Here is a 21,329-nt window from a genome sequence, read left to right on the forward strand (position 1 = left end):
TTTAGCAATGTTTCTTTGAATAACCTTGACTATAATGAAAGCTAAGTAAAACTGTATACGTTCTATTTTCATTAAAACTGACCACCTCTTAAAAAAAATCTACTCAATTTGTATTGAGTCACAAGTGGACAGTTTTTTTTTTTTTCCCCCCACTTTCCAGTAAGAACTGAAAGGGCCCTGAGATGTTGACTGTAACAGATGACCTTGCATTTCAGATAAGGAAACTAATGGTCAAAAGGCATACTTTTTTTTTTTGGTAGGCCTAGGCTTAGAATTCCCACCTCCTCATTCCTGTGCTTCCCAGGTGGTGCTAGTGGTAAAGAACCTGCCTGCCAAGGCAGGAGGTGTAAGAAACACAGGTTCCATTCTTGGGTCTGGAAGATCCCCTCGTGGAGGGCATGACAGCCCACTCCAGTATTCTTGCCTGGAGAATCCCATAGACAGAGGAACCTGGCAGGCTATAGGCCACAGGGTCACAAAGAGTTGGACAGAACTGAAGCGACTTAGCACGCAGGCATTCTATTTTTGCTTAGTTAGGGATGTAATAAATTTTTGCTACTGTTAATGTGAAATAAATAGTATACAAATCCTTGTTCACATTTGCTCTATTTTATTTATGATAGTTGCCTAAAACATGGAATTGGTGACATGTATTGCCACAGAGCTTTCTAGAAATGTACCATTATATGGAAATACTTGTTATTGAACCCTTAACAACAAACTGGTTGTGTTTGAAGAGAACTTTGCTATTGTTTTGGGGTTGGAAGCATTTGTTGAAATGGTAAGTCTACATATTTGTTATGGTATCCATAAATGTATTTATTTAACTATTTGGGGGTTAGCTATCTACGTGCTTTTAGTGGCAAACTAACCACATGATTAGATAAATAGAATGTTTGCTTATCTATCTTTCTATGAGTAAATTATTCTGACTCAATGATCTTGATTCAACTATTTAAATTGGAAGAAGGTTAGTGGAAGTTAAAAATTCCAATTGACTGCTTTTCCCTATTCGGAAAATAGGGATTGAATAGGGAAATAAATTGAATAGGATTGAAATAAATTGCTTAGAAAATTGATCAAAAGTTTTTTAGTAGTTACTCAATAGCTAACCGTGTGTGTATTTGTTATGTGTATGGTTGAAAAAAACTGGGTGGAAGAGAGGGTAGGGAAAGATTAGGAAAGGAGCATGAAAAGCTGAGGAAAGGAACATGCTATGAATGAAAAAAGCTGCTGCCTTTATCTGGAAAAACATGTCTTTTATCTCTACCTGATTGACTCTAAAAGAACGATCACACATGAACCCTTTTTCCTGAAATAACATTTTTATATTTATACCTGCCAAAATGAACTATTATCTAAGTACATTTTAAATAATACACTTTTTAAAAGTTGTGTTGACTGGTTATGAGTACAAACAAAACAAAAGTATTGATTGTTAGATGCAAAGTGTCACTTCTCAAAAGTTGGGTTTTTTAAAAAGAAATCTTTGAATTTGATATGACTTCAATTTTATTGAATATTTGAACATAGCAGACTTTTATCATCCCTTAATAACATACAATATATTTGTTTAAAAGCAGGGTTTCAAATCTAGCTTTTTTGTGTACCACCTTTTTTTCTTTACCTTTATTATTAAAAATCAAAAGTAAGTGTCAACAAAAGCATGAGTAAAAGTTCATTTATTTTTCACAGGGCCAAGTTCAGGTTAGCTTTCGTATCATGCTTCTCAGAGATATAATTTTAACAAGTGTGGTAATAACAAAGTAGTAATCATGTCTTGTGCTAAGGACTCTATTAGACACTTTACTAGAATGAATTAAGTTTTGATCTTCTCAATGCCATGAAAAGCATGTAATGTGTAAACTCATGCAGGAAGTCATGTAGGGGTTCCAAGTCACTTCTCTCTTGCTACCTTTATAATCTTGCTACTTTCCTTTACAGCCTTGCTACTTAGCATGGCCCACAGGAGAAGCAACTGGCAACATCTGGGAACTTAAGGAAATGCAAAATCTTGACCACAGAGCTTGCTGAATCCTTAATAATAAGATCTCTCAAGTGATATGTATTAAAGTCTGAAAAGCACCATAGTGCATCCCATATTAAAAGTTGCATGGAGATTTTGAAGTTTGTTCTGAGTATTATTCCTGGTTTTACTTTAGTTCATCCGGGTTACGGTTGTTGTTCAGTCACTAACTTGTGTCCGACTCATGCGGGTTATCTATTAACATTTTCCGTTAGTGGAGAAGGCAAACTGTTGAATTAGTCAATGTCTCCACTGCTTCAAATTGCTATCCTGCTGCTGCTTTGATTCACTTCCTGAGGAACAACTGGCTGGTTCTGCTTGTGGACATTTGGTCAAAGTCTCAATCAGCCAAGACTCTTGTTTTTAATAGCCTTTACTCATGGACTGAACACTTCAGATTTATAGTGCAGGGCTTCCTTCTAGATAGGCATTTTCCAAATTAAAGAAAATAATGTTAAAAGCATTTTTGAAGAAAACTTGAAATCTTTTGGAATACTTATATTTTAGATTGTAAGAAACCACAGATTTGTGTAAATTGATCTACTAATTTCATTTTGTGAACATAATTATTCTGTCACAGGGACAATGGTAGGTAAGAAAAGCAAGGCTGGCTTAGCAGAACAGCACTGTCAGGTAGACATGTAATGTAAGACAAAATTAAACTTCTAGCCACATTAAAAAGTAAACAGTTTAATCTTAATAGGTTTTATTTAACCCGGTGTAGCAAAGTACTATTTTAACATGTAGTCAAGATATATATAAAGACTTGAGATATTCTGTATTTTTTTGTACTGTCTTGAAAAAGTACATATTTATCTGTGCAGTGTCTCAATTTGGATGCTAAATTTTCTACCTTGAAACGTATGCAGTGAAAAATAACTGTTTAATGGAATAATGTTTTACTTTGCTTTTGGTTTTAAAATTTAAACTAATTAAAAGGAAATAAATATTTAGTTCCTTCAATCACAGAATGCACATTTCAATGTTACGTGTTAGGGTGTGTTTCTAATGTAACTGATTTCAGATTATGGAATTGAACCCCATCCAAAATGCTTAGTAAATGAATGCCACCGGAGGTTATGGTCTGTCTGTTTATATAAATATTTGTACACAGAATAAAGAGGGAATAAACAAAAGCTATTTAGATCATAAAACGTTTATTTTCTAACGCCCCCATGTCAGTCCTTCCTGCAGGTGGAATTGATTTACTGTCTTTTATTAGCGGTTCAGACTCAGTTTTAAGTTCTTTTACCCCCGCTAAATCGCAAAGTTAGCGCCAAGAGTCAAGGTTCTTCCAGTTTTCTATGACTAGATGCTTGCTTCAGAGCGCTGCATCCTTTTCAGGAAAGCGAGGACGTCTGACAATTAGTGTGTCAAGCAGGATAGTCTGGGCTAGTTTGGCCTGGAGGTTTTAAAAGTTACACGTATACCTGGATAACCCGGGAACTTGCTAAAAATACCATTGTACGGGCCTCACTTTTCTAGGTTCTGATTCGCAAGTTTACACTGAGACCCTGGACACTTCCTTATAAGCTGTCCTAACTTTTTAAAGTCCAAAACGTTTGGGGACCACCATACTCGGCACTTGACTCTTAGAAGGCTGCGAGTTCTAATTTAACACATCGTGCTGCTATTGCCACGCGATCGACTCTCCCCGGACTGAGGTTGCCAGGCGGTTGCGGTTTTTCTGCAGATGGGTTTTTAGGCTGTTAAACCCCCTCTCCGAAGACTGCCCTGACATCGCCCCCGTCCCAAGCCCTGTTAGAGCGACCTGGGCTGGCCGAGGTAGACCGCGCCATGTGACTGATAAACCGGTTGCCTTTCGGGGCGGCCATTTTTGAGGCGGGCACCCAACCTCGTGCACCGTAAGCCGGGAGTGGGGATAGGCAGTTACCAGGACTCAAGATGGCCACCGAGCCCGCTAGCCAGCCCGCTAGCCCGCATGCCGGCACGAGACGCACAGGCGGCTTGCCGTGGCCGGCGGCGCCCTGGCTAGGTCCTTGGGCCGCCAGCCAGGGGCGGAGCGCCCGCCCCTTCCGGGCGCGGCCAATCAGCGTGAGCGACCGGCTAGGCGGGGGCCGCCAGCGCGCGGGGTGTGTGAGGACGCGCTCCCGGGTCGCGGAGTGCTTGAGCCCAGAAGCCGTGGCTGTGGTACCTGCTGCTGCCACCCGTGCGAACGCAGAGCATCGGACGCGAGCGCTGTCGCTTGGGGCTGGAAGGTGAAGCTATGACGGCCATCAGGTAATTAATCTGGGCGGCAGCCTGAATTGCGCGCTAGGTAGGCATTAGCCTCTCGGCTGCTGAGAACTGCCGCCCGCCCCTTCTCTTGGGTGTTCTGGAGCCTCCCGGTGCCACCAGTCCCCCTCATGTGGAGGCTTTCTGCACTTTTCATTTGGTCATTTATGCCTTCCTCAGAAGTTTTGGGGGCTGAGGCACGTGGCGGAGACCTTTGAGTAGCCGCGTAGCTGAGGTGACTCTCGCCCAGATTCCAGGATTTGAAGCTTGCTGATGAGTCTAGTGGATTTCTTATGAAAATGTGGCTGTCTTCCCCCCACCCCCCGAATGGCCTGAGGCCTGGGGAAGTGTGACGTGCACCGGGCGTGTCCTTGCCCGCGTGTCTTGCCTTCTGACAACTTCGTTGTTGGCCCAGTGCAGACCTGCAGTGTTGGCCCTTCGATGCAGGTAGATTGCCCCCAAGTTTTGAAATTGTCCTCACAATGTTTGCTTATGACTGGAATTAGGACTCTGGTTCCCAAGGTACCATCTGTTTACCTACTTTTATCTGAGTTCCAGCAGAATGAGTTTCATAGTATACAATGAGAGCAATAAACGAAAAACTTCACCTCAGTTGCTCTTCCAGAGTTTGGAAGGTTCTTTATTGTTAATGGCCCGGTCCAGTGTCTGTGGGTAGCATTGACCAAATGGTTACCTTATGCTAATGCAACTATTTATAAAAAGAGATAAATCTAAAAGAGAGAGAGATAAATTGCCTTATTTACCCAGTGTTCTGAACAGCCTCTTTTAAAGTAGACCTTGGCCTTCATGGGCTTCGCTGGTGGCTCAGCTGGGAAGGAATCCACCTGCAACGTGGGAGACCTAGTTTCTCTCCCTGGGTTGGGAAGATCCCCTGGAGAAGGGAATGGCTACCCACTCCAGTATTCTGGTCTGGAGAATTCCATGGACTGTATAGTCCATGGGGTCGCAGAGTCCCACACGACTAAGTGACTTTTCACTTTTTGACCTTCATTGTCCCAGAGAAAGGGAGGCCCCAGCACAAATGTGAAGAGAATAAATGAAATTAAATTTTGCTCTGCGAGCTTCTAGCAGCCTAAGTCCTTGTGATTTAATGGTTTCTCACTGGTGATTTTGACTACACAGTATTTTAGAAATTACTTTAGAACCTAACCCTCAGGTAATTTAGGATGTAACTGTTGAACTTGGATGCAGTTTCTCTTAAATTGCATAATTCTATGTAAACTCAGAGTACTTACCTAATTACGCAGAAGGAGGATGGAAATACAGTACTGAAATGTGGGGGCTTCCCAGGTGGCTCATTGTAAAGAATCTGCCTCTTAATGCAGGAGACCCAGGAGATGCAAGTTTGATCCTTGTGTCCAGAACATCTGGAGGAGGAAATGGCAAGCCACTCCAGTATTCCTTCCTGGAAAATTCCAAGGACAGAGGAGCCTGGTGGGCTATATAGTCCATGGGGTTGCCAAGAGTCTGACACAACTGAGCACACACACACACTGAAATGTGGAGATCCACATGGAAAGATTTCACAGTAAATTATATTGGGATGTATAAATTTAGCTTTTAATGCTAAGAGTATTTAGGGTGAATTAGGATTATGCTGTTAAACCTAGTTTATGCTCCATCTCCCCATTTGCACTTTCAAATCCCATCATTTCAGTCTGCTACTAACTAAGACTGTGGGGCAAATACTTGCTATGTTAAGGGTCTCTTGTGTAGACTTAATTTTAATCCATCATCATAATCCTTGCTACTTCTTGGTGGAGAAACACCCAAATCTAAAACTTCTGCTGCTTGGCTAGTGACAATAGGATGTGTTTTTTAATGTAGAAGTTGAATGGTGGTTGTATTAAAAAGACTTGATTTTTTTTTTTTTAAACATATATTTTTGGCTGCCTCTGGTCTTAATTGAGAGTGTATGGGCTTTTCTGAGTGGTGCTCAGGCTCCAGAGAGCACAGGCTCAGTAGTGGCAGGCTTAGTTGCCCTGAGGCACGTGGGATTTTAGCTCTCCAACCAGGGATCAAACCCATGTCCCTTGCATTGGAAGGCAGATTCTTAACCACTGGACCACCAGGCAAGTCCCAGAAAGATTGATTTAAAGGTTAATGCTAGTCTTATTTGACTCTTGGAAGGGTAGATAACTAATAATAGTTACATTTATGCTTGTATCTTCAGATAATTAGTCTACATTTTGTATAGTCTTCAGCTATAGTGACATTACTCAAAGGTTTTTAGATATTACCTAAAACCAGTTGCCACATTTATACCTGAGGCTAAGAAAAGTTGAGTGCCTTGAGTAAAATCAGTTAGTGACAGAGTTAGGAACGGAATCCAGATATCCATAATCTAGTGCTCTGCAAGATACCTTTATAAAAACAACATACTACTTAAATTTCCTGAAAGGACTGTTTCTAGAACTTTCCTGGCGGTCCAGTGGTTAAGACTCTGTGTTCCCAGTGCAGGGGGCATGGATTTGAACTTAGGAACCGAGGTACTGCATCCACATGGCGCAGCCTAGAAAACTACAAAATTATATACAGAAAATAAAGATAAAAACTGCTTCTGGGAACAAAAATTGTTAAGTATTGTGAGGGACAACTATAGTAACTTTCTTGCTTTCCCACAGTCCTCCAAAGAACTTAATAACTTAGGTTTAAGAGTAGGTGTGGGGACTGCTGAAGTTGAAGCAACTTTGTATATGTGGTGACAGTTCTAAATGGGTTGGTAATCCTACAGATACCAGCTGGTTCCCAAAGAATACAACATTTAATGCAATTTTATGATACCTATCACATTTATGTTTATTAATTTTCACATTTATGATGTTACGTGCGTTCCCATTTTGTACTCAGTTTGACAGTAGCCCAGAGGATGGGGACTGCTGACTTGCTTTTACTGATGAGGAGAATGATCAAGGTCACCGAGCTGACGTTATGTCCAGTGCTGTTTTTACACCACACTTAAAGTAATTGCTGGTAAATATAGTAATATGTGACTCTTCACAGTGACTATGACAGAATATAGAAATGGAAACCAGTGAGGGCCAGTGGTCAATATACCTGGGTTCTAACTGACAGTATTTTGCTGATTTAGTGATCTTTTTCTTTTTCTCTGAACATTGGTTTTATGAAATAGTGATGGTAATGTGTGCTCATGCTCAGTCACTCAGGCGTGTCCACCTCTTTGTGACCCTTTGTGACTCTCTGAGCCCGCCAGGCTCCTCTGTCCGTGAGATTTTCTGGGCAAGCATACTGGAGTGGGTTGCCATTTCCATCTCTAGGGGATCTTCCCCACCCAGGGATTGAACCCCCATCTTGACGTCTCGTGCACTGCAGGCGAATTCTTTAGCTGAGTCATTGGGGAAGCCCTCAAACAAATCTCTGGTTCCACTGAGATTTGAACTTAGATCGCTGGATTCAGAGACCAGAGTGTTAATCTTCACAGCATGGGGCCTGTTGTGATGGTAATACAGATATGTATTCCACAGTGTTCTTGAGGAGATATGAAACTTTTTTATATTTTAAGGCATTTTGTAATTGGAACATTGTTGAATGCAATTTGGTCTCCTTAGAGAACGATGTCATCGGAAAATGTTTAAATCTTAGATTTTTAAATAGGAAGCGGACTTACCTAATTCTCTCATTTTACAGTCGAAGAATCTGAAGGCAAGAGATACTGTGATTTGTTTGGGCTCATAACAAGTAGTTGCATGTCTTGAACTAGATCCCAGATCTCTAGATACCTGATTCAGTGCCCTTTCCAGTGCAGCATCCCACTGTTATGAATTCCCAAATAACTATTTACATAAAAAGAATTTTAAAAAAAGCTTATGATTTTTGAATAACTTTGGCTGGAGAATTTGACTCTGACTTTTATTGTTTATGTTCTACTCTGCTACACCATTACTAATGAAGAGTCCAAGTTTGCAGTCTCTTAAACCAATTATCAGAGTGTGTATTGGGTTGGCCAAAAAGTTCATTTGGTGTTTTCTGTAAGATGGCTAACGAAAACCCCAAAGTTTTTGGCCATCCCGATATATCAGATTCCAGCTGGTCTTCACCTGAGAAATGATGGAACATATTTGATAAACTGATGCTTTTGTCATTTTTAATTGGCCTAACAGGAAAGTTGATGCTTGGGTTAAAATTCAGGACACACAAGAAAATGTAGAATGTTAGGAGTATAAGAGAATCGTAGAGAGCACTTTACTCTTTCTTTCTTGGTACTGGACCTTCAGGCCCAAATGAAGAGCTATGTCCTAGTTTGGTAGCAATAGAACGTAAGAGGGAATTTAGGTCTCCTGACTTCTACTTTATGCACTTTTTATAAGTACTAAGCCAACAGTATTTCAAAATACTCCTATGAATATTGCCTTGTTTTTCCAACATGAACGTCTAGTCTGGTTTTGAAAATTGCTTACAGCTTGAGTTTGTGCCATGGAAGATTGGGCAAATGAGGTAGGGAGTCACGGAGAGTGTTTGCTGTAGAGCTGAGGAACCTATTCTTTGGCCTGCCCAGACAGGTCAGATTTGGTTTAGGACTATTCTGGGACTAGACATGACTATGGCCTACATGATAATTCTGTAACCACTTCTGTGGGTTAAGCCTACATTGGAAAATTTATGTGGGCTGTGGGTGGAGTACTGGGGTATTTTTCTCGTAACACTCAAGACTTTGAGGTACGTCTAGTAGGATCTGCCAAGCCACTCAGATGGAGAACATTCATATGGAAACTAAATTCTGGCTGAGATTGAAGTGTGTTACTTTGTTGAATTGGTTTCTTTAGAATATTTAAAGTTTTTCAAACTCATTTCAGGGCTTGTGTCTTTTATAAGAATTATAAATTTTATATTCCTACACAAACTTTTTTATTCCATGAGGCTTCTTAGTGAAGCTAATGAGCTTTTTAAAATAAAATGAAATTGTTTCATTTATGAAATATTTTGAAGAACTAAAGCAGGAATCCTTTCCTTGGAGAACTGCAGTGTTGTCAGCTGTTAATACTCATATTTATAAATAGGTCATCTTTATTTGAAAAGGCATACAAGGTTTTCTAACTCCAGATCTTTCCAGCCACAGTATTGCTACATTAAGCAGAACTGTCAAAGATGAAATGGAACCAGAATGATTGTCTAGACAGTTTGAAATGTTAACCCTTTCTTGTAACATTGGTTAATGCTCATGACTATTTACCTCTTCTACTTGGTTTTAAAATTGTCACTTTAAAAAATACTGTAATAAAATGTAAGTCTGAATCCTTAATTTCACATAGCACAGCTAGCTTATAAATAGAATGACCATATGTCTCAGTTTGCCCAAGACAGTCCTGGATCATGCCTGTTATCCTAGCATAATTATTAATAGCTCTTCCTTTATTCTCAGAAGTGTCCCACTTGGATAATAAGTTATCTGGTCACTTACTTACACACTATAGTAATTTTGTGGTAGTAGATTTGGGTTGTTGAAATGTTATTTGACATAGGACCATAAGATAATGGAATATTAGCTTATTTTGGCTAGATTTGGATATTTTTCATCGGTCAGACATTTTTATTAACAGAATTCTTACTGTCTCAGAGTAGCATATTAAACAAGAACGTATGTGATTTGAAGTTAGGTATCATTTACTTGTTGTGTGACCTTTGACAGGTTATGAAACTTTGCCGAGCTTCTTATTCTCTTTAACAGTGGTGGTGGTTTAGTTGCTAAGTCATGTCTGACTCTGACGACCCCATGGACTGTAGCCCTGCCAGGCTTCCATAAACACAGATAATAGCAAAACCTATACTATAGGGTTTTTGTGAGGATTTAAAGGCAATAACATACATAAAAATGCATTGTAAGCTTTAAATTGCTGTGTGTTAGTCATTAGTATTGGAGAAGGCAATGGCACCCCACTCCAGTACTCTTGCCTGGAGAATCCCATGGATGGAGGAGCCTGGTCGGCTACAGTCCATGGGGTTGCTAAGAGTTGGACACGACTTCTCTTTCACTTTTCACTTTTCTACATTGGAGAAGGAAATGGCAACCCACTCCAGTGTTCTTGCCTGGAGAATCCCAGGGACGGGGGAGCCTGGTGGGCTGCCGTCTGTGGAGTTGCACAGAGTCGAACACGACTGAAGTGACTTAGCAGCAGCAGCAGCAGCAGTCATTAGTATCTCACACATGTGCTTCTGAAAATTGAATTTAAAATGAATAATTTTATCTACTTTAGGGAACCTTACTATTTCATAGCAGTCTTTTAGAAGTGTTAGCTGTCATGGGGAGTCGGGAGATAATACTTAGAGATATATGTATGGTTGAGGATTTATAGATGATGCTGGGCAGAGGGAAGAGATTTTTTTCCTTGAGTGTGCAAGACAGCATGCTAATATGGACAGCCTTAAATGAAGGACTGGCTTCCATAGCCTAAGGGAAACAAAGACTTTCCTAGTTTGTTTACTTTTTAAAAAATGCCAACAATGTAATTCATATGTAGTAAAATCACAGATCCTAAGTTCACTGAATTTTTTGGGGGAAAGAAAAGTATTTGTAAAACACCACCCAGATCAACTTAACAAAACATGTTCATCTCCCAGAAAGTTTTTTCTTGCCTCTTTTCAATCAGTCTCTTTCTCCTGCCCCATCCAGGCAATTGTTTTCTGGCTTCTATTAGTAAAGATTAGTTTTGTGTATTCTTAAACTTCATATAAATAAAATCATAGGATAAGTACTGTTTGTGTCTGATTACTTTTGCTCAGTGACAGTTTTGAGATTCATCCATTTTGACATGTGTTTTAGTAGTTTGCTTCTTTTCACAGCTAAGATTCCATGATATGAACATTATAACAGTTCTGCTGATGGACTTTGGCTTGTTTCCAGGGTTTGGTTACCCTAAGTGACGCTTCGTGAACCTTCCTGTATACGCCTTTGTGTGGACGTGGGTAAATGCCCAGGTGTGGAATTGCTGTGTTCTAGGGTAGATGTGTGTTTAACTTCAGAAACCACCACTGTTTCCCAAAATAGAAAATGGAATACATTCAACATTCTGTATTATAAGAGTTCCAGTTATTCCGCATTCTTGACATTTTTGATGTCATTTACTCCTTTTCCATCCTTTACTCCTTTTCTGTCCTTTCCAAATACCAAAATGTTTGGCATTTTGGATTTTAGCCATTCTGGTGGGTATATAATTCTATTTCATTGTAGTTAATAGTTCACTGGTGGCTAATAATGTGACTATAGGCCATTTGCTTATCTTTTCTTTTGAACTGTCAGTTCAGGTCTTTTACCCATATTTGTAAGTATAGGTTGTCTTTTTTGTTGCTGGTTTGTTAATTCTTTTGGTATTTTAGATAAAAGTTATTTGTCAGATTTTACACATAAGCATATATACCTTCATGTTTAGCAAATATTTTCTCTCTGAGCCATGTCTTCCCATTTTTGTAACAGTGTCTTTTGGGAGCAGAAGTTTTAAAATGTAATATTGAATTCATTGATTTGATTCCTTTTATTTTATGTTTATTACCTTTTAGATTCTTAGAGATCTTTCCTTTTCTATCTCAAGGTTATGAAACTATTCCCTTACGTTTTCTTCTAGAAGCCTTATAGTTTCAGCCTTCACATTTAGGTCTGTGATCCATGTTAAGCTAATTTTTTTGCTACAGTGTAAAGGTTTCCTTAAAAGGATTCTCAGTCAATAGATTCGATAGGTATAAGACTTTTCTCAGACTCTCTATTCTGATCTGTTGGTCTGTTTGTATCGTGTTATGCCAATACTACATTGACTTAATTATTGTAGCTTTATAAGGTTGGTGTTGTTTCTTTAAATTTTTGATAGCTTTCAGCAGTAAAGCCATCTGGGCCTTAGAATATTTAAAGATATGATAAATGGTTATTCAGATTTACCATTTTTCCCTGTGTCAGTTTTGAATTTTTAAAGAAATCTGTTTTAAATTGCTGGATTGTTATAGAATTACTCATAGTATTCTGTTACTGCTTGCGGGAACTGTTTTATGTCCCCTTTTTCATTCCTGATATTGGTATTCCGCCTCCTCCTCTTTTTTTCTTTTTTAACTTTTTGGGCTCAGTCTTGTTAGGGGTTTACCAATTGTATTAATCTTTTCAAAACCCCAGATTTGAGTTTTGTTGAACTTCTGTTTTGGTACTACATTTTCTATTTTGTTTATTTTTTGCTGTCATATTTTTATTTTCTTGCTTCTATTCTTTTGGACCTAATTTACTCCTTTTCCATTTTCTTTTGAGTTAGAAATTCAGACCATTCATTTTAAACTTTTCTTGTTTTCTAATATGTGCATTTCATATATAAAATGTTTCATATATATAAATGTTTCCCTCTCAGTACTTCTTTTAACTTCAACATAAAATTTTGACATGCGTGATCAGTTCAAGTAATTTTCTAATTTCTGTTGTGATTTCTCTCATATACAGATTTTAAAAGTTTATTGTCTAATTTCTAAATATTTGGGGGTTTTACAGTTATTTTTAAAAATTGGTTTTCTATTTAATTCCATGATACAGAAAATATATTGTTTATACTTTATAAGCATGTATCTGTATTTTATATATGTGGGCATGCGTGCTTAGTTGAGTCTGACTCTTTGTGACCTCACCAGGCTCCTCTGTCCATGGGATTATCCCAGGTAGAATACTGGAGTGGGTTGCCATTTCCTCCTCCAGGGGATCTTCCCAACCCAGGGATCCATCCCATGTCTCCTGTAGCTCCTGCATTGGCAGGTGATTCTTTACCACTGAGCTACCTGGGAAGCCCCCTTTTTATGTATAGAGAAAAAATACATTGTTAAGTTTCAGCCCTTTGATACCTCCTGAGATTTTTATGATCTTACCTGTAGCCTGTTTTGCTGAATGTTACATGTGTTTTTAAAGTCTTTAATTTCACTCAGCAATATTTTGAGATTTTCAGTGTAGTTGTTCTGTACATCATTTATTCAGTAAATGAATATTGCAGTTGTTGGGGTGTATTGTTCTATAAATGCCAATTAGTTTGCTTGTTTGATTTACTGCATTATTCATTTCAGTTCAGTTGCTCAGTTGTGTCCAACTCTTTGTGACCCTGTGGATTGCAGCGTGCAGGCTTCCCTGTCCATCACCAACTCCCAGAGCCTGCTCAAACTCATGTCCATTAAGTCTATGATGCCATCCAACTGTCTCATCCTCTGTCTCCCCTTCTCCACTTGCCTTCAGAAGGTCTTTCCCTTCATCAGGGTCTTTTTCCAGTGAGTCGGTTCTTTGCATCAGGTGGCTGAAGTATTGGAGCTTCAGCTTCAGCATCAGTTCTTCCAGTGAATATTCAGGACTGATTTCCTTTAGGATTGACTGGTTTGATCTCCTTGCAGTCCCAAGGGACTCTCCAAAGTCTTCTCCAACACCACAGTTCAAAAGCATCAATTCTTCGGTGCTCAGCTTACTTGATGATCCAGCTCTCACATCCATACATGACTACTGTGATACATAATTCACATGCCACAAAATCTGCCATTTTAAACTGTACAACTCAGTGGTTTTAGGATATTCATAGTGTTGTGCATCCATCACCACTATCTAATTGCAGAATATTTTCATCATCTCCAAATGAAGTCTCAGGCTTCCTTGATGGCTCAGTGGGTGAAGAATCTGTCTGCAGTTCAGGAGATACAGGAGATGTGGGTTTGATATCTGGGTCGGGAAGGTCCCCTGGAGGAGGAAAATGCCAACCCACTTTAGTATTCATGTCTGAAAAATCCCATGGGCAGAGGAGCCTGGTAGGCAGCATTCCATGGGGTCAAAAAGAGCTGGACACAACATAGTGACTGAGCACAGGGCACAGGTGAAGCCTCGTCCCTGTTAGCAGTCACTCTCTATTTCCTCTGCCCCTATCCTGGCAATTACTAATCTACTTTGTGAATTTGTCATTCTCTGGTCATTTCATGAGTGGAATCATGTATTTGGGCTTTTGTGCCTGGCTTCCTTCACTGAGCATATTATTTTCAGAGTTCATCCTATGTTGCTACAAGTATCAGTATTTCATTCCTTCTTATGGCTGAATAATATTCCATTGTATGTATAGACCACATTTTGTTTATCTATTTACCAGTGGATAGGTATTTTTATTTCCACTTTTTGACCATTATGGGTAATGATACAATAAACATTTATGTCCAAGTTTTTGTGATGTCACGTGTTTTCATTTCTCCTGAGTATATACTTATACTGGGTCATATGGTTATTGTGTTTAATCACTAAGTTATATCCAACTCTTGCAAACCCATGAACTATAGCCTGCCAGACTCTTCTGTCCATGGGATTTCCCAGGCGAGAATACTGCAGTGGGTTGCCATTTCCTTCTCCAAGGAATCTTCCCGAGCCAGGGATCCAACCCACATCTCTTATGTCTCCTGCGTTGGTAGGCGAGTTCTTTACCACTAGCGCCACCTGGGAATTTTACATTTGTTTTTTCTTTTGAGGAACTGCCAAACGTTGTTTCAAGCTGGCAGCATCATTTTACATCTCCACCAGCAGTGTGGATTCCAGTTTTTCTGTGTTCTTTCCAATACTTATTATTTTCTCCCAATGTTTGCTGAGAGGCTGTCTGTGCTTGATAAGGTGTAACTTCAATGCTCACCCAGGCTTACAGTGCTGCCATAGCCTTTATTTCCCGCTTGTGCAGAGCCCCATGTTCAGAGATGATTGCTTAGTGCCTTTTCAAGTCTTTCATGAGCATGCACACAAGCCAGGGCACATGTACGTGGTCTCCTAGATTCTCAGGAATATTCAGAACTTTTCAAAACCCCTATGGACATCTCACGTCCACACTTTTACTTTTAAGCTTTTTGGTTTGCTCCCAACTGCTTCAGATGGCTGGAGTGTTAAACAATTGCAGATGATTGTTTTTGACAAATGCCCCTGGGGAAAAGGATGTGAGCACTGGGGAAACTGTGAGTCAGGTCAAATGATAAGTGTTAGGAGTAGGGGTTTTTCGGGTAACTGCCGGTTACTCAAAAGCTCAGATAATAACGGTCTCTGAAAACGGGGCTTTGAAAGAGCTCCAGTTCTGTTCCAATTCCTCCAGTGGCTGATAGACTCTTGCTTTCCACTGTGTTTTTGGGGCTCTTGCTTTTAAGGCTGCCATGGAGCTGGGGAGGGAGATGGGAATTCGGCAAGTTAGAGTGCCACAAAGCTTGCTGTTTTTGCAGAGATTCAGCCTTTTTTTTCCCTTTGAAGAATGCTCCTCAGATGTTGCAAGCCTTTGGAGCTCTGAAAGTGTTGATTTTGACTTTTTTTTTTTTTTTTGCTTACTGTTCTTGTTGCTTTTATAGAAGAGAGGATTCTTGGAGGCCCTTATTCTACCATTCTTGATGATGTCACCCTAATTGTTTTTTAAACATTTTAATATATTTTTCTTTTGAATACTTTACGATTTCCTTTTTTTTTTTTTTTTGACTCACAGGAAGTTGCAAGAAGAGTACAGAGAGTTCCTATGACCCTTCACCCAACTTCCGCCAGTAATAAATCTTAAATAACCATAGTATAGTACCAAAACCAGGAAATTAATATTGGTATAGTACTTTACCGGGTGGCGCTAGTGGTAAAGAACCCACCTGCCAGTTCTAGGAGATAGAGATGCGGGTTCGTTCCCTCGGTTGGGAAGAGCCGCTGGAGGAGGCAATGGCAACCCACTCCAGTATTCTTGCCTGGAGAATCCCATGGACAGAGGAGCTTGGCAGGCTACGGTCCATGGGGTCACAAAGAGTCAGACACAACTGAAGTGGCTTGGCACGTATAGTACTATTAAGTCGACTATGAATGTTTTTAGAATATCACCAGTCTTTGCTTACACTGCATTTTACTGGCGTGGTGGCGGTGTATAGTTCCGTGAGATTTTATCATGTACAGATTCCATATTAACACAATTAGGATACTAAACTGTTCTGTCACCAAAAGAAACTCCTTTGTGTTATCCCTAAATGGTCACTCACAACAGTGTGTTTGAAATCCATCTAGGTTGTATCATAGTTCATTTCTTTTTAATGCTGAATATTAGTCCATTGTACGGGTGTACCACAGTTTGTTTACCTAGTTACCTGTTGAAGGACATTTGGGTTGCTTCCAATTTTTTACTATTACCAGTAAAAGTATTATTATAAGATGGGCTCCAGGCTAGGCATTTAAACTGGCCTCCTGTATACATTTCTTGGGGCAAAAAAAGATGAGCTACAGTCCAGATGTTTACAATTAGCCTTCTGTTTGCATTTCTTGAGACAGGAGGTGGGTGGGCTCCAGGTTAGATATTTACAGTCAGTCTCCTGTTTGCACTTCAGAATACAAATAACAACAGAAATAGAGTAAAATAGCCAGGCTTTGTCTCCTGAGGACACTTTAAGATAACAACAGTCAGAAACAGAAAGGGGCTAAACCTTGTTTGTGTAAAAGATCAAGAGGTCATATATTTCCCATCCTTGGGGCAAGGGATACATTGCACGTGCACAGAAAGGCTCCTTTGGGGGTCAAAAGGAGGAGTTTGTCACTCCGTAATATGTGACGCCAAGGCCACCCTATAGGCCTCTGGGCTGGAATGTATTTTGAAAAATATTTGCACATGCACGTTGGGGAGGGTCCTAGAGTAAGTCAGGTGTGGAAAAAGAAACCATGTAATTGGCCAAAGGTAAACAAATACCCAGAAGAACTGCCCTGTATGAATGATTTAACTACCTCTCTACTGCCCTCCTCCTCTTTAGGGGGGACGCCCACACCGTTTCCCTTGGGTGTGTATTTTTGCCTTGCTCCTATCTTAACTGTTTCTCTGTGTGCTCACCCACTTGTTATGGTGCTGTGCTCTAATAAGAAACTTTGTACCTGCTTGTACAGTTTTTGCCTTCATGAGAAACGAATTTCTCAGTGGGGGTAAGAGCCAGGAGAAATTTGCTTCTAACCTCTATCCCTTGCTGATCTGGTGGCTAGGATTCCTGGTTTTCATCCAGGGTACACAGGGTCAATTCCTGGTTAGGGAACTAAGATCTTACTTCTTGCGACTACTCACTGCTGCTTCTAAGATCAGTTCAGTTCAGTCGCTCAGTTGTGTCCCACTCTTTGCGACCCCATGAATCACAGCACGCCAGGCCTCCCTGTTCATCAACAACTCCCGGAGTTCATCCAAATTCATGTCCATTGAATCGGTGATGCCATCCAGCCATCTCATCCTCTGTCGTCCCCTTCTCCTCCTGCCCCCAATCTTTCCCAGCATCAGGGTCTTTTGCAATGAGTCAACTCCTCACATGAGGTGGCCAAAGTATTGGAGTTTCAGCTTCAGCATCAGTCCTTCCAATGAACACCCAGGATTGATCTCCTTTAGGATGGACTGGTTGGACCTCCTTGCAGTCCAAGGGACTCTAAAGAGTCTTCTCCAACACCACAGTTCAAAAGCATCAATTCTTCAGCGCTCAGCTTTCTTCACAGTCCAGCTCTCACATCCATACATGACCACTGGAAAAACCATAGCTTTGACTAGACGGACCTTTATTGGCAAAGTAATGTATACGAATATGCTATCTAGGTTGGTCATAACTTTCCTTCCAAGGAGTAAGCGTCTTTTAATTTCATGGCTGCAGTCACCATCTGCAGTGATTTTGGAGCCCAAATAAATAAAGTCTGACACTGTTTCCACTGTTTCCCCGTCTATTTTCCATGAAGTGATGGGACCAGATTCCATGATCTTCGTTTTCTGAATGTTGAGCTTTAAGCCAACTTTTTCACTCTCCTCTTTCACTTTCATCAAGAGGCTTTTTAGTTCCTCTTCACTTTCTGCCATAAGGGTGGTGTCATCTGCATATCTGAGGTTATTGATATTTCTCCCAGCAATCTTGATTCCAGCTTGTGTTTCTTCCAGTCCAGCATTTTAGTTAAATAAGCAGGGTGACAATATACAGCCTTGACGTACTCCTTTTCCTATTTGGAACCAGTCTGTTGTTCCATGTCCAGTTCTAACTATTGCTTCCTGTCCTGCATATAGGTTTCTCAAGAGGCAGGTCAGGTGGTCTGGTATTCCCATCTCTTTCAGAATTTTCCACAGTTTATTGTAATCCACAGAGTCAAAGGCTTTGGCATAGTCAATAAAGCAGAAATAGATGTTTTTCTGGAACTCTCTTGCTTTTTTGATGATCCAGCCAATGTTGGCAATTTGATCTCTGGTTCTTCTACCTTTTCTAAAACCAGCTTGAACATCTGGATTTGTTTAAGTAATATAGTTCTGGTGATACTGTATCGGATTTATTGTGGCTAAAAAAATAGCAGCAGTGTAGAAATTTAGGCAGGGTCTAGAGAGCCTGGTGGGCTGCCGTCTATGGGGTCACACAGAGTCGGACACGACTGAAGTGACTTAGCAGTAGCAGCAGCAGATGGCCTAGAGGGCCTAGTTAAAGGCAGTGCCAGTGGGATGTTGTGGGGGCTCCTGGCAGGTAAACTGTTGGCGAAAGCTAAGAACATGCAGTTATTACTAAGAATAGTGCTTATTGATGGAGAGAGAAGAATCACCTATGAAGATGAGGCTTCTGAATTTAAAGAGAGGACGATGGCTGTAATAGTTAAGGATACTCATCATTAGTATTTATTCTGGCAGCATAGTGTAACTAAATATTTTTGCTGACCAAAGAGCTAATCAATAATAATATATCAATAGAGTAGACAAAGTTTTATGAGTATCTTTTACTTTCATATCTGTGTTAGTGCATAAAACTTGTGGGTTGTCTAACAATAATAATTATAGGTTTGTGTTGGATGGCATCTGAATTATGAGACATGTAAAATTACTGACTAAAAAAAAACCCCAACAAAACCAGTCATTCAGAATCTTTCATCCTAGCATCCATTCCAGGAAAAAGACATTGCTAACATTTAAATTGCTAACAAAATAATAGTCCTAGTATGAGTCAGATAGTTTTTGGCTACAGACCAGTCCATCTTGTTAACATCTAATAGGAAAAGATAAAAATAAATGCTTACTTAAATAGTATTTTCATTATTTGAGAAGGGTGGTACAGTATTTACTGGCCTGGATACTAGTGTGTATTTAGGAAATTAGCCATTTTAAAGCATTAGTGTTTTTTTTTTTTCTGAACTGCACCCAATTTTAATTTTAGGAGCACCTTACACGATATGGCATTTATCACAGATGATATATAAGTCCTCGGGCAGGTCTAGGAGAAAAATGCTTCCACCGCCAAACTGAGTTACTGATCATCCAGCATTAGTGTTTTTAACAGAGTTGATCTGTCATATTACAATGAAGTTGTTTAATAGCTTCTCAGTTATATACAGTGATGGAGAGGAAAATGATGTGAGTAGTCTAAACTCATTTGCTTTTGGAAATAATTGTATAGTTTTTACTTAACTTACTGTATGAAGACACCTTTTATGTGTTATTTTAAATTCTTTTGTCTCTTACCTCTTATATTAGCCGTGCTTGCTGCAGTGGGTTCCAACTAGGCCAGCTTGACAGCATCTCTCATCAGGGCCTATGCTATATAATTCTTGCAGTAAGGAACAGTAATTGGTATTTAAGTTCTTCCCCTTTTGTCCTTTATACAGGGAGCTCTAGATCAACATTTCACATATTCTTATCCATTTTTGTTCATAAGCAAAGGTTTTGTTGGATAAATAGATTTAGAAATGAGTTTAAACATGGTTATTGTGATTCATTGTTCTCATTTCCCACCATAATTCTTTGACTGTAGAAGCCATGGGCCTAGAGAGGTTGCATTAATTTGATAATATTATTTCTACTAAATTTACGAGTAGGGTGTAATAAACCATTTTGAGAGTGCAGGAGATATGCAAAGGACTGACTTATTAAAAGGAAGTATCACTGTTACATTTCTTAAAACCAGGAGGGAACCAGTTGGGAGTGGAGAGACTGACATGGGGACAGGAGGATATTTTTTTGTGATGATGGAAATGTTTCGTGTTTTAATTTTTACAGTGGTTACATTACTGTCTATATTGAACTAAACACTTAGAAAGTGTGAATAAAAAGAAACAGCTAAGCAGCTCAATAATATTTTCCCTGTGCTTTTTTTTTAAAATAAATAAGAGATCTCTTCAAGAATATTAGAGATACTAAGGGAAATTTTCATGCAAAGATGGGCACAGTAAAGGACAGAAATGGTATGGGCCTAACAGAAGCAGAAGATATTAAGAAGAGGTGGCAAGAATACACTGAAGAACTGTACAGAAAAGATCTTCATGACTCAGATAGTCACGATGGTGTGATCACTCACTTAGAGCCAGACATCCTGGAATGCAAAGTCAAGTGGGCCTTAGGAAGCATCACTACAGACAAAGCTACTGGAGGTGATGGAATTCCAGTTGAGCTATTTCAAATCCTAAAACATGATGCTGTGAAAGTGCTGCACTCAATATGCCAGCAAATTTGGAAAACTCAACAGTGGCCACAGGACTGGAAAAAGTCAGTCTTCATTCCAGTCCCAAAGAAAGGCAATGCCAAAGAATGCTCAAACTACCGCACAATTGCACTCATCTCACACGCTAGTAAAGTAATGCTCAAAATTCTCCAAGCCATGCTTCAGCAATACATGAACCGTGAACTTCCAGATGTTCAAGCTGTATTTAGAAAAGGCAGAGCAAAAAAGCAAGAGAGTTCCAGAAAAACATGTACTTCTGCTTCATTGACTATGCCAAAGCCTTTGACTGTGTGGATCACAATAAAGTGTGGAAAATTCTGAAAGAGATGGGAATACCAGAGCAGCTGACCTGCCTCCTGAGAAATCTGTGTGCAGGTCAAGAAGCAACAGTTAGAACTGGACATGGAACAACAGACTGGTTCCAAATAGGGAAAGGAGTACATCAAGGCTGTATATTGTCACCCTGCTTATTTAACTTACATGTAGAGTACATCATGAGAAATGCTGGGCTGGAAGAAGCACAAGCTGGAATCAAGATTGCCAGGAGAAATATCAATAACCTCAGATATGCAGATGACACCACCCTTATGGTGGAAAGTGAAGAAGAATTAAAGAGTCTCTTGATGAAAGTGAAAGA

General features: G+C 39.8%; 1 protein-coding gene across 6 annotated transcripts in view; it reads left to right on the plus strand.

Moving 5' to 3' along the window:
- ADK (adenosine kinase) overlaps positions 1 to 21,329 on the plus strand; it is a 551,072-nt gene that overhangs the window by 21,966 nt on the left and 507,777 nt on the right. Inside the window, exon 1 of one of the 6 annotated variants that reach the window (XM_061405842.1) lies at positions 4,080 to 4,267. The exons of 4 other annotated variants lie outside the window; for them this stretch is intronic. In XM_061405842.1, coding sequence (XP_061261826.1) covers positions 4,254 to 4,267 — 14 coding nt within the window. In that variant the 5' untranslated portion in view covers positions 4,080 to 4,253. Of the gene's footprint in view, positions 1 to 4,079; positions 4,268 to 21,329 lie in introns of those variants that run through there. One more of the 6 variants, XM_061405845.1, reaches the window with a different exon arrangement.

This window comes from Bos javanicus, chromosome 28 (genome assembly GCF_032452875.1).
Source record: "Bos javanicus breed banteng chromosome 28, ARS-OSU_banteng_1.0, whole genome shotgun sequence".
In the NCBI taxonomy this organism is placed as follows: Eukaryota; Metazoa; Chordata; class Mammalia; order Artiodactyla; family Bovidae; genus Bos; species Bos javanicus.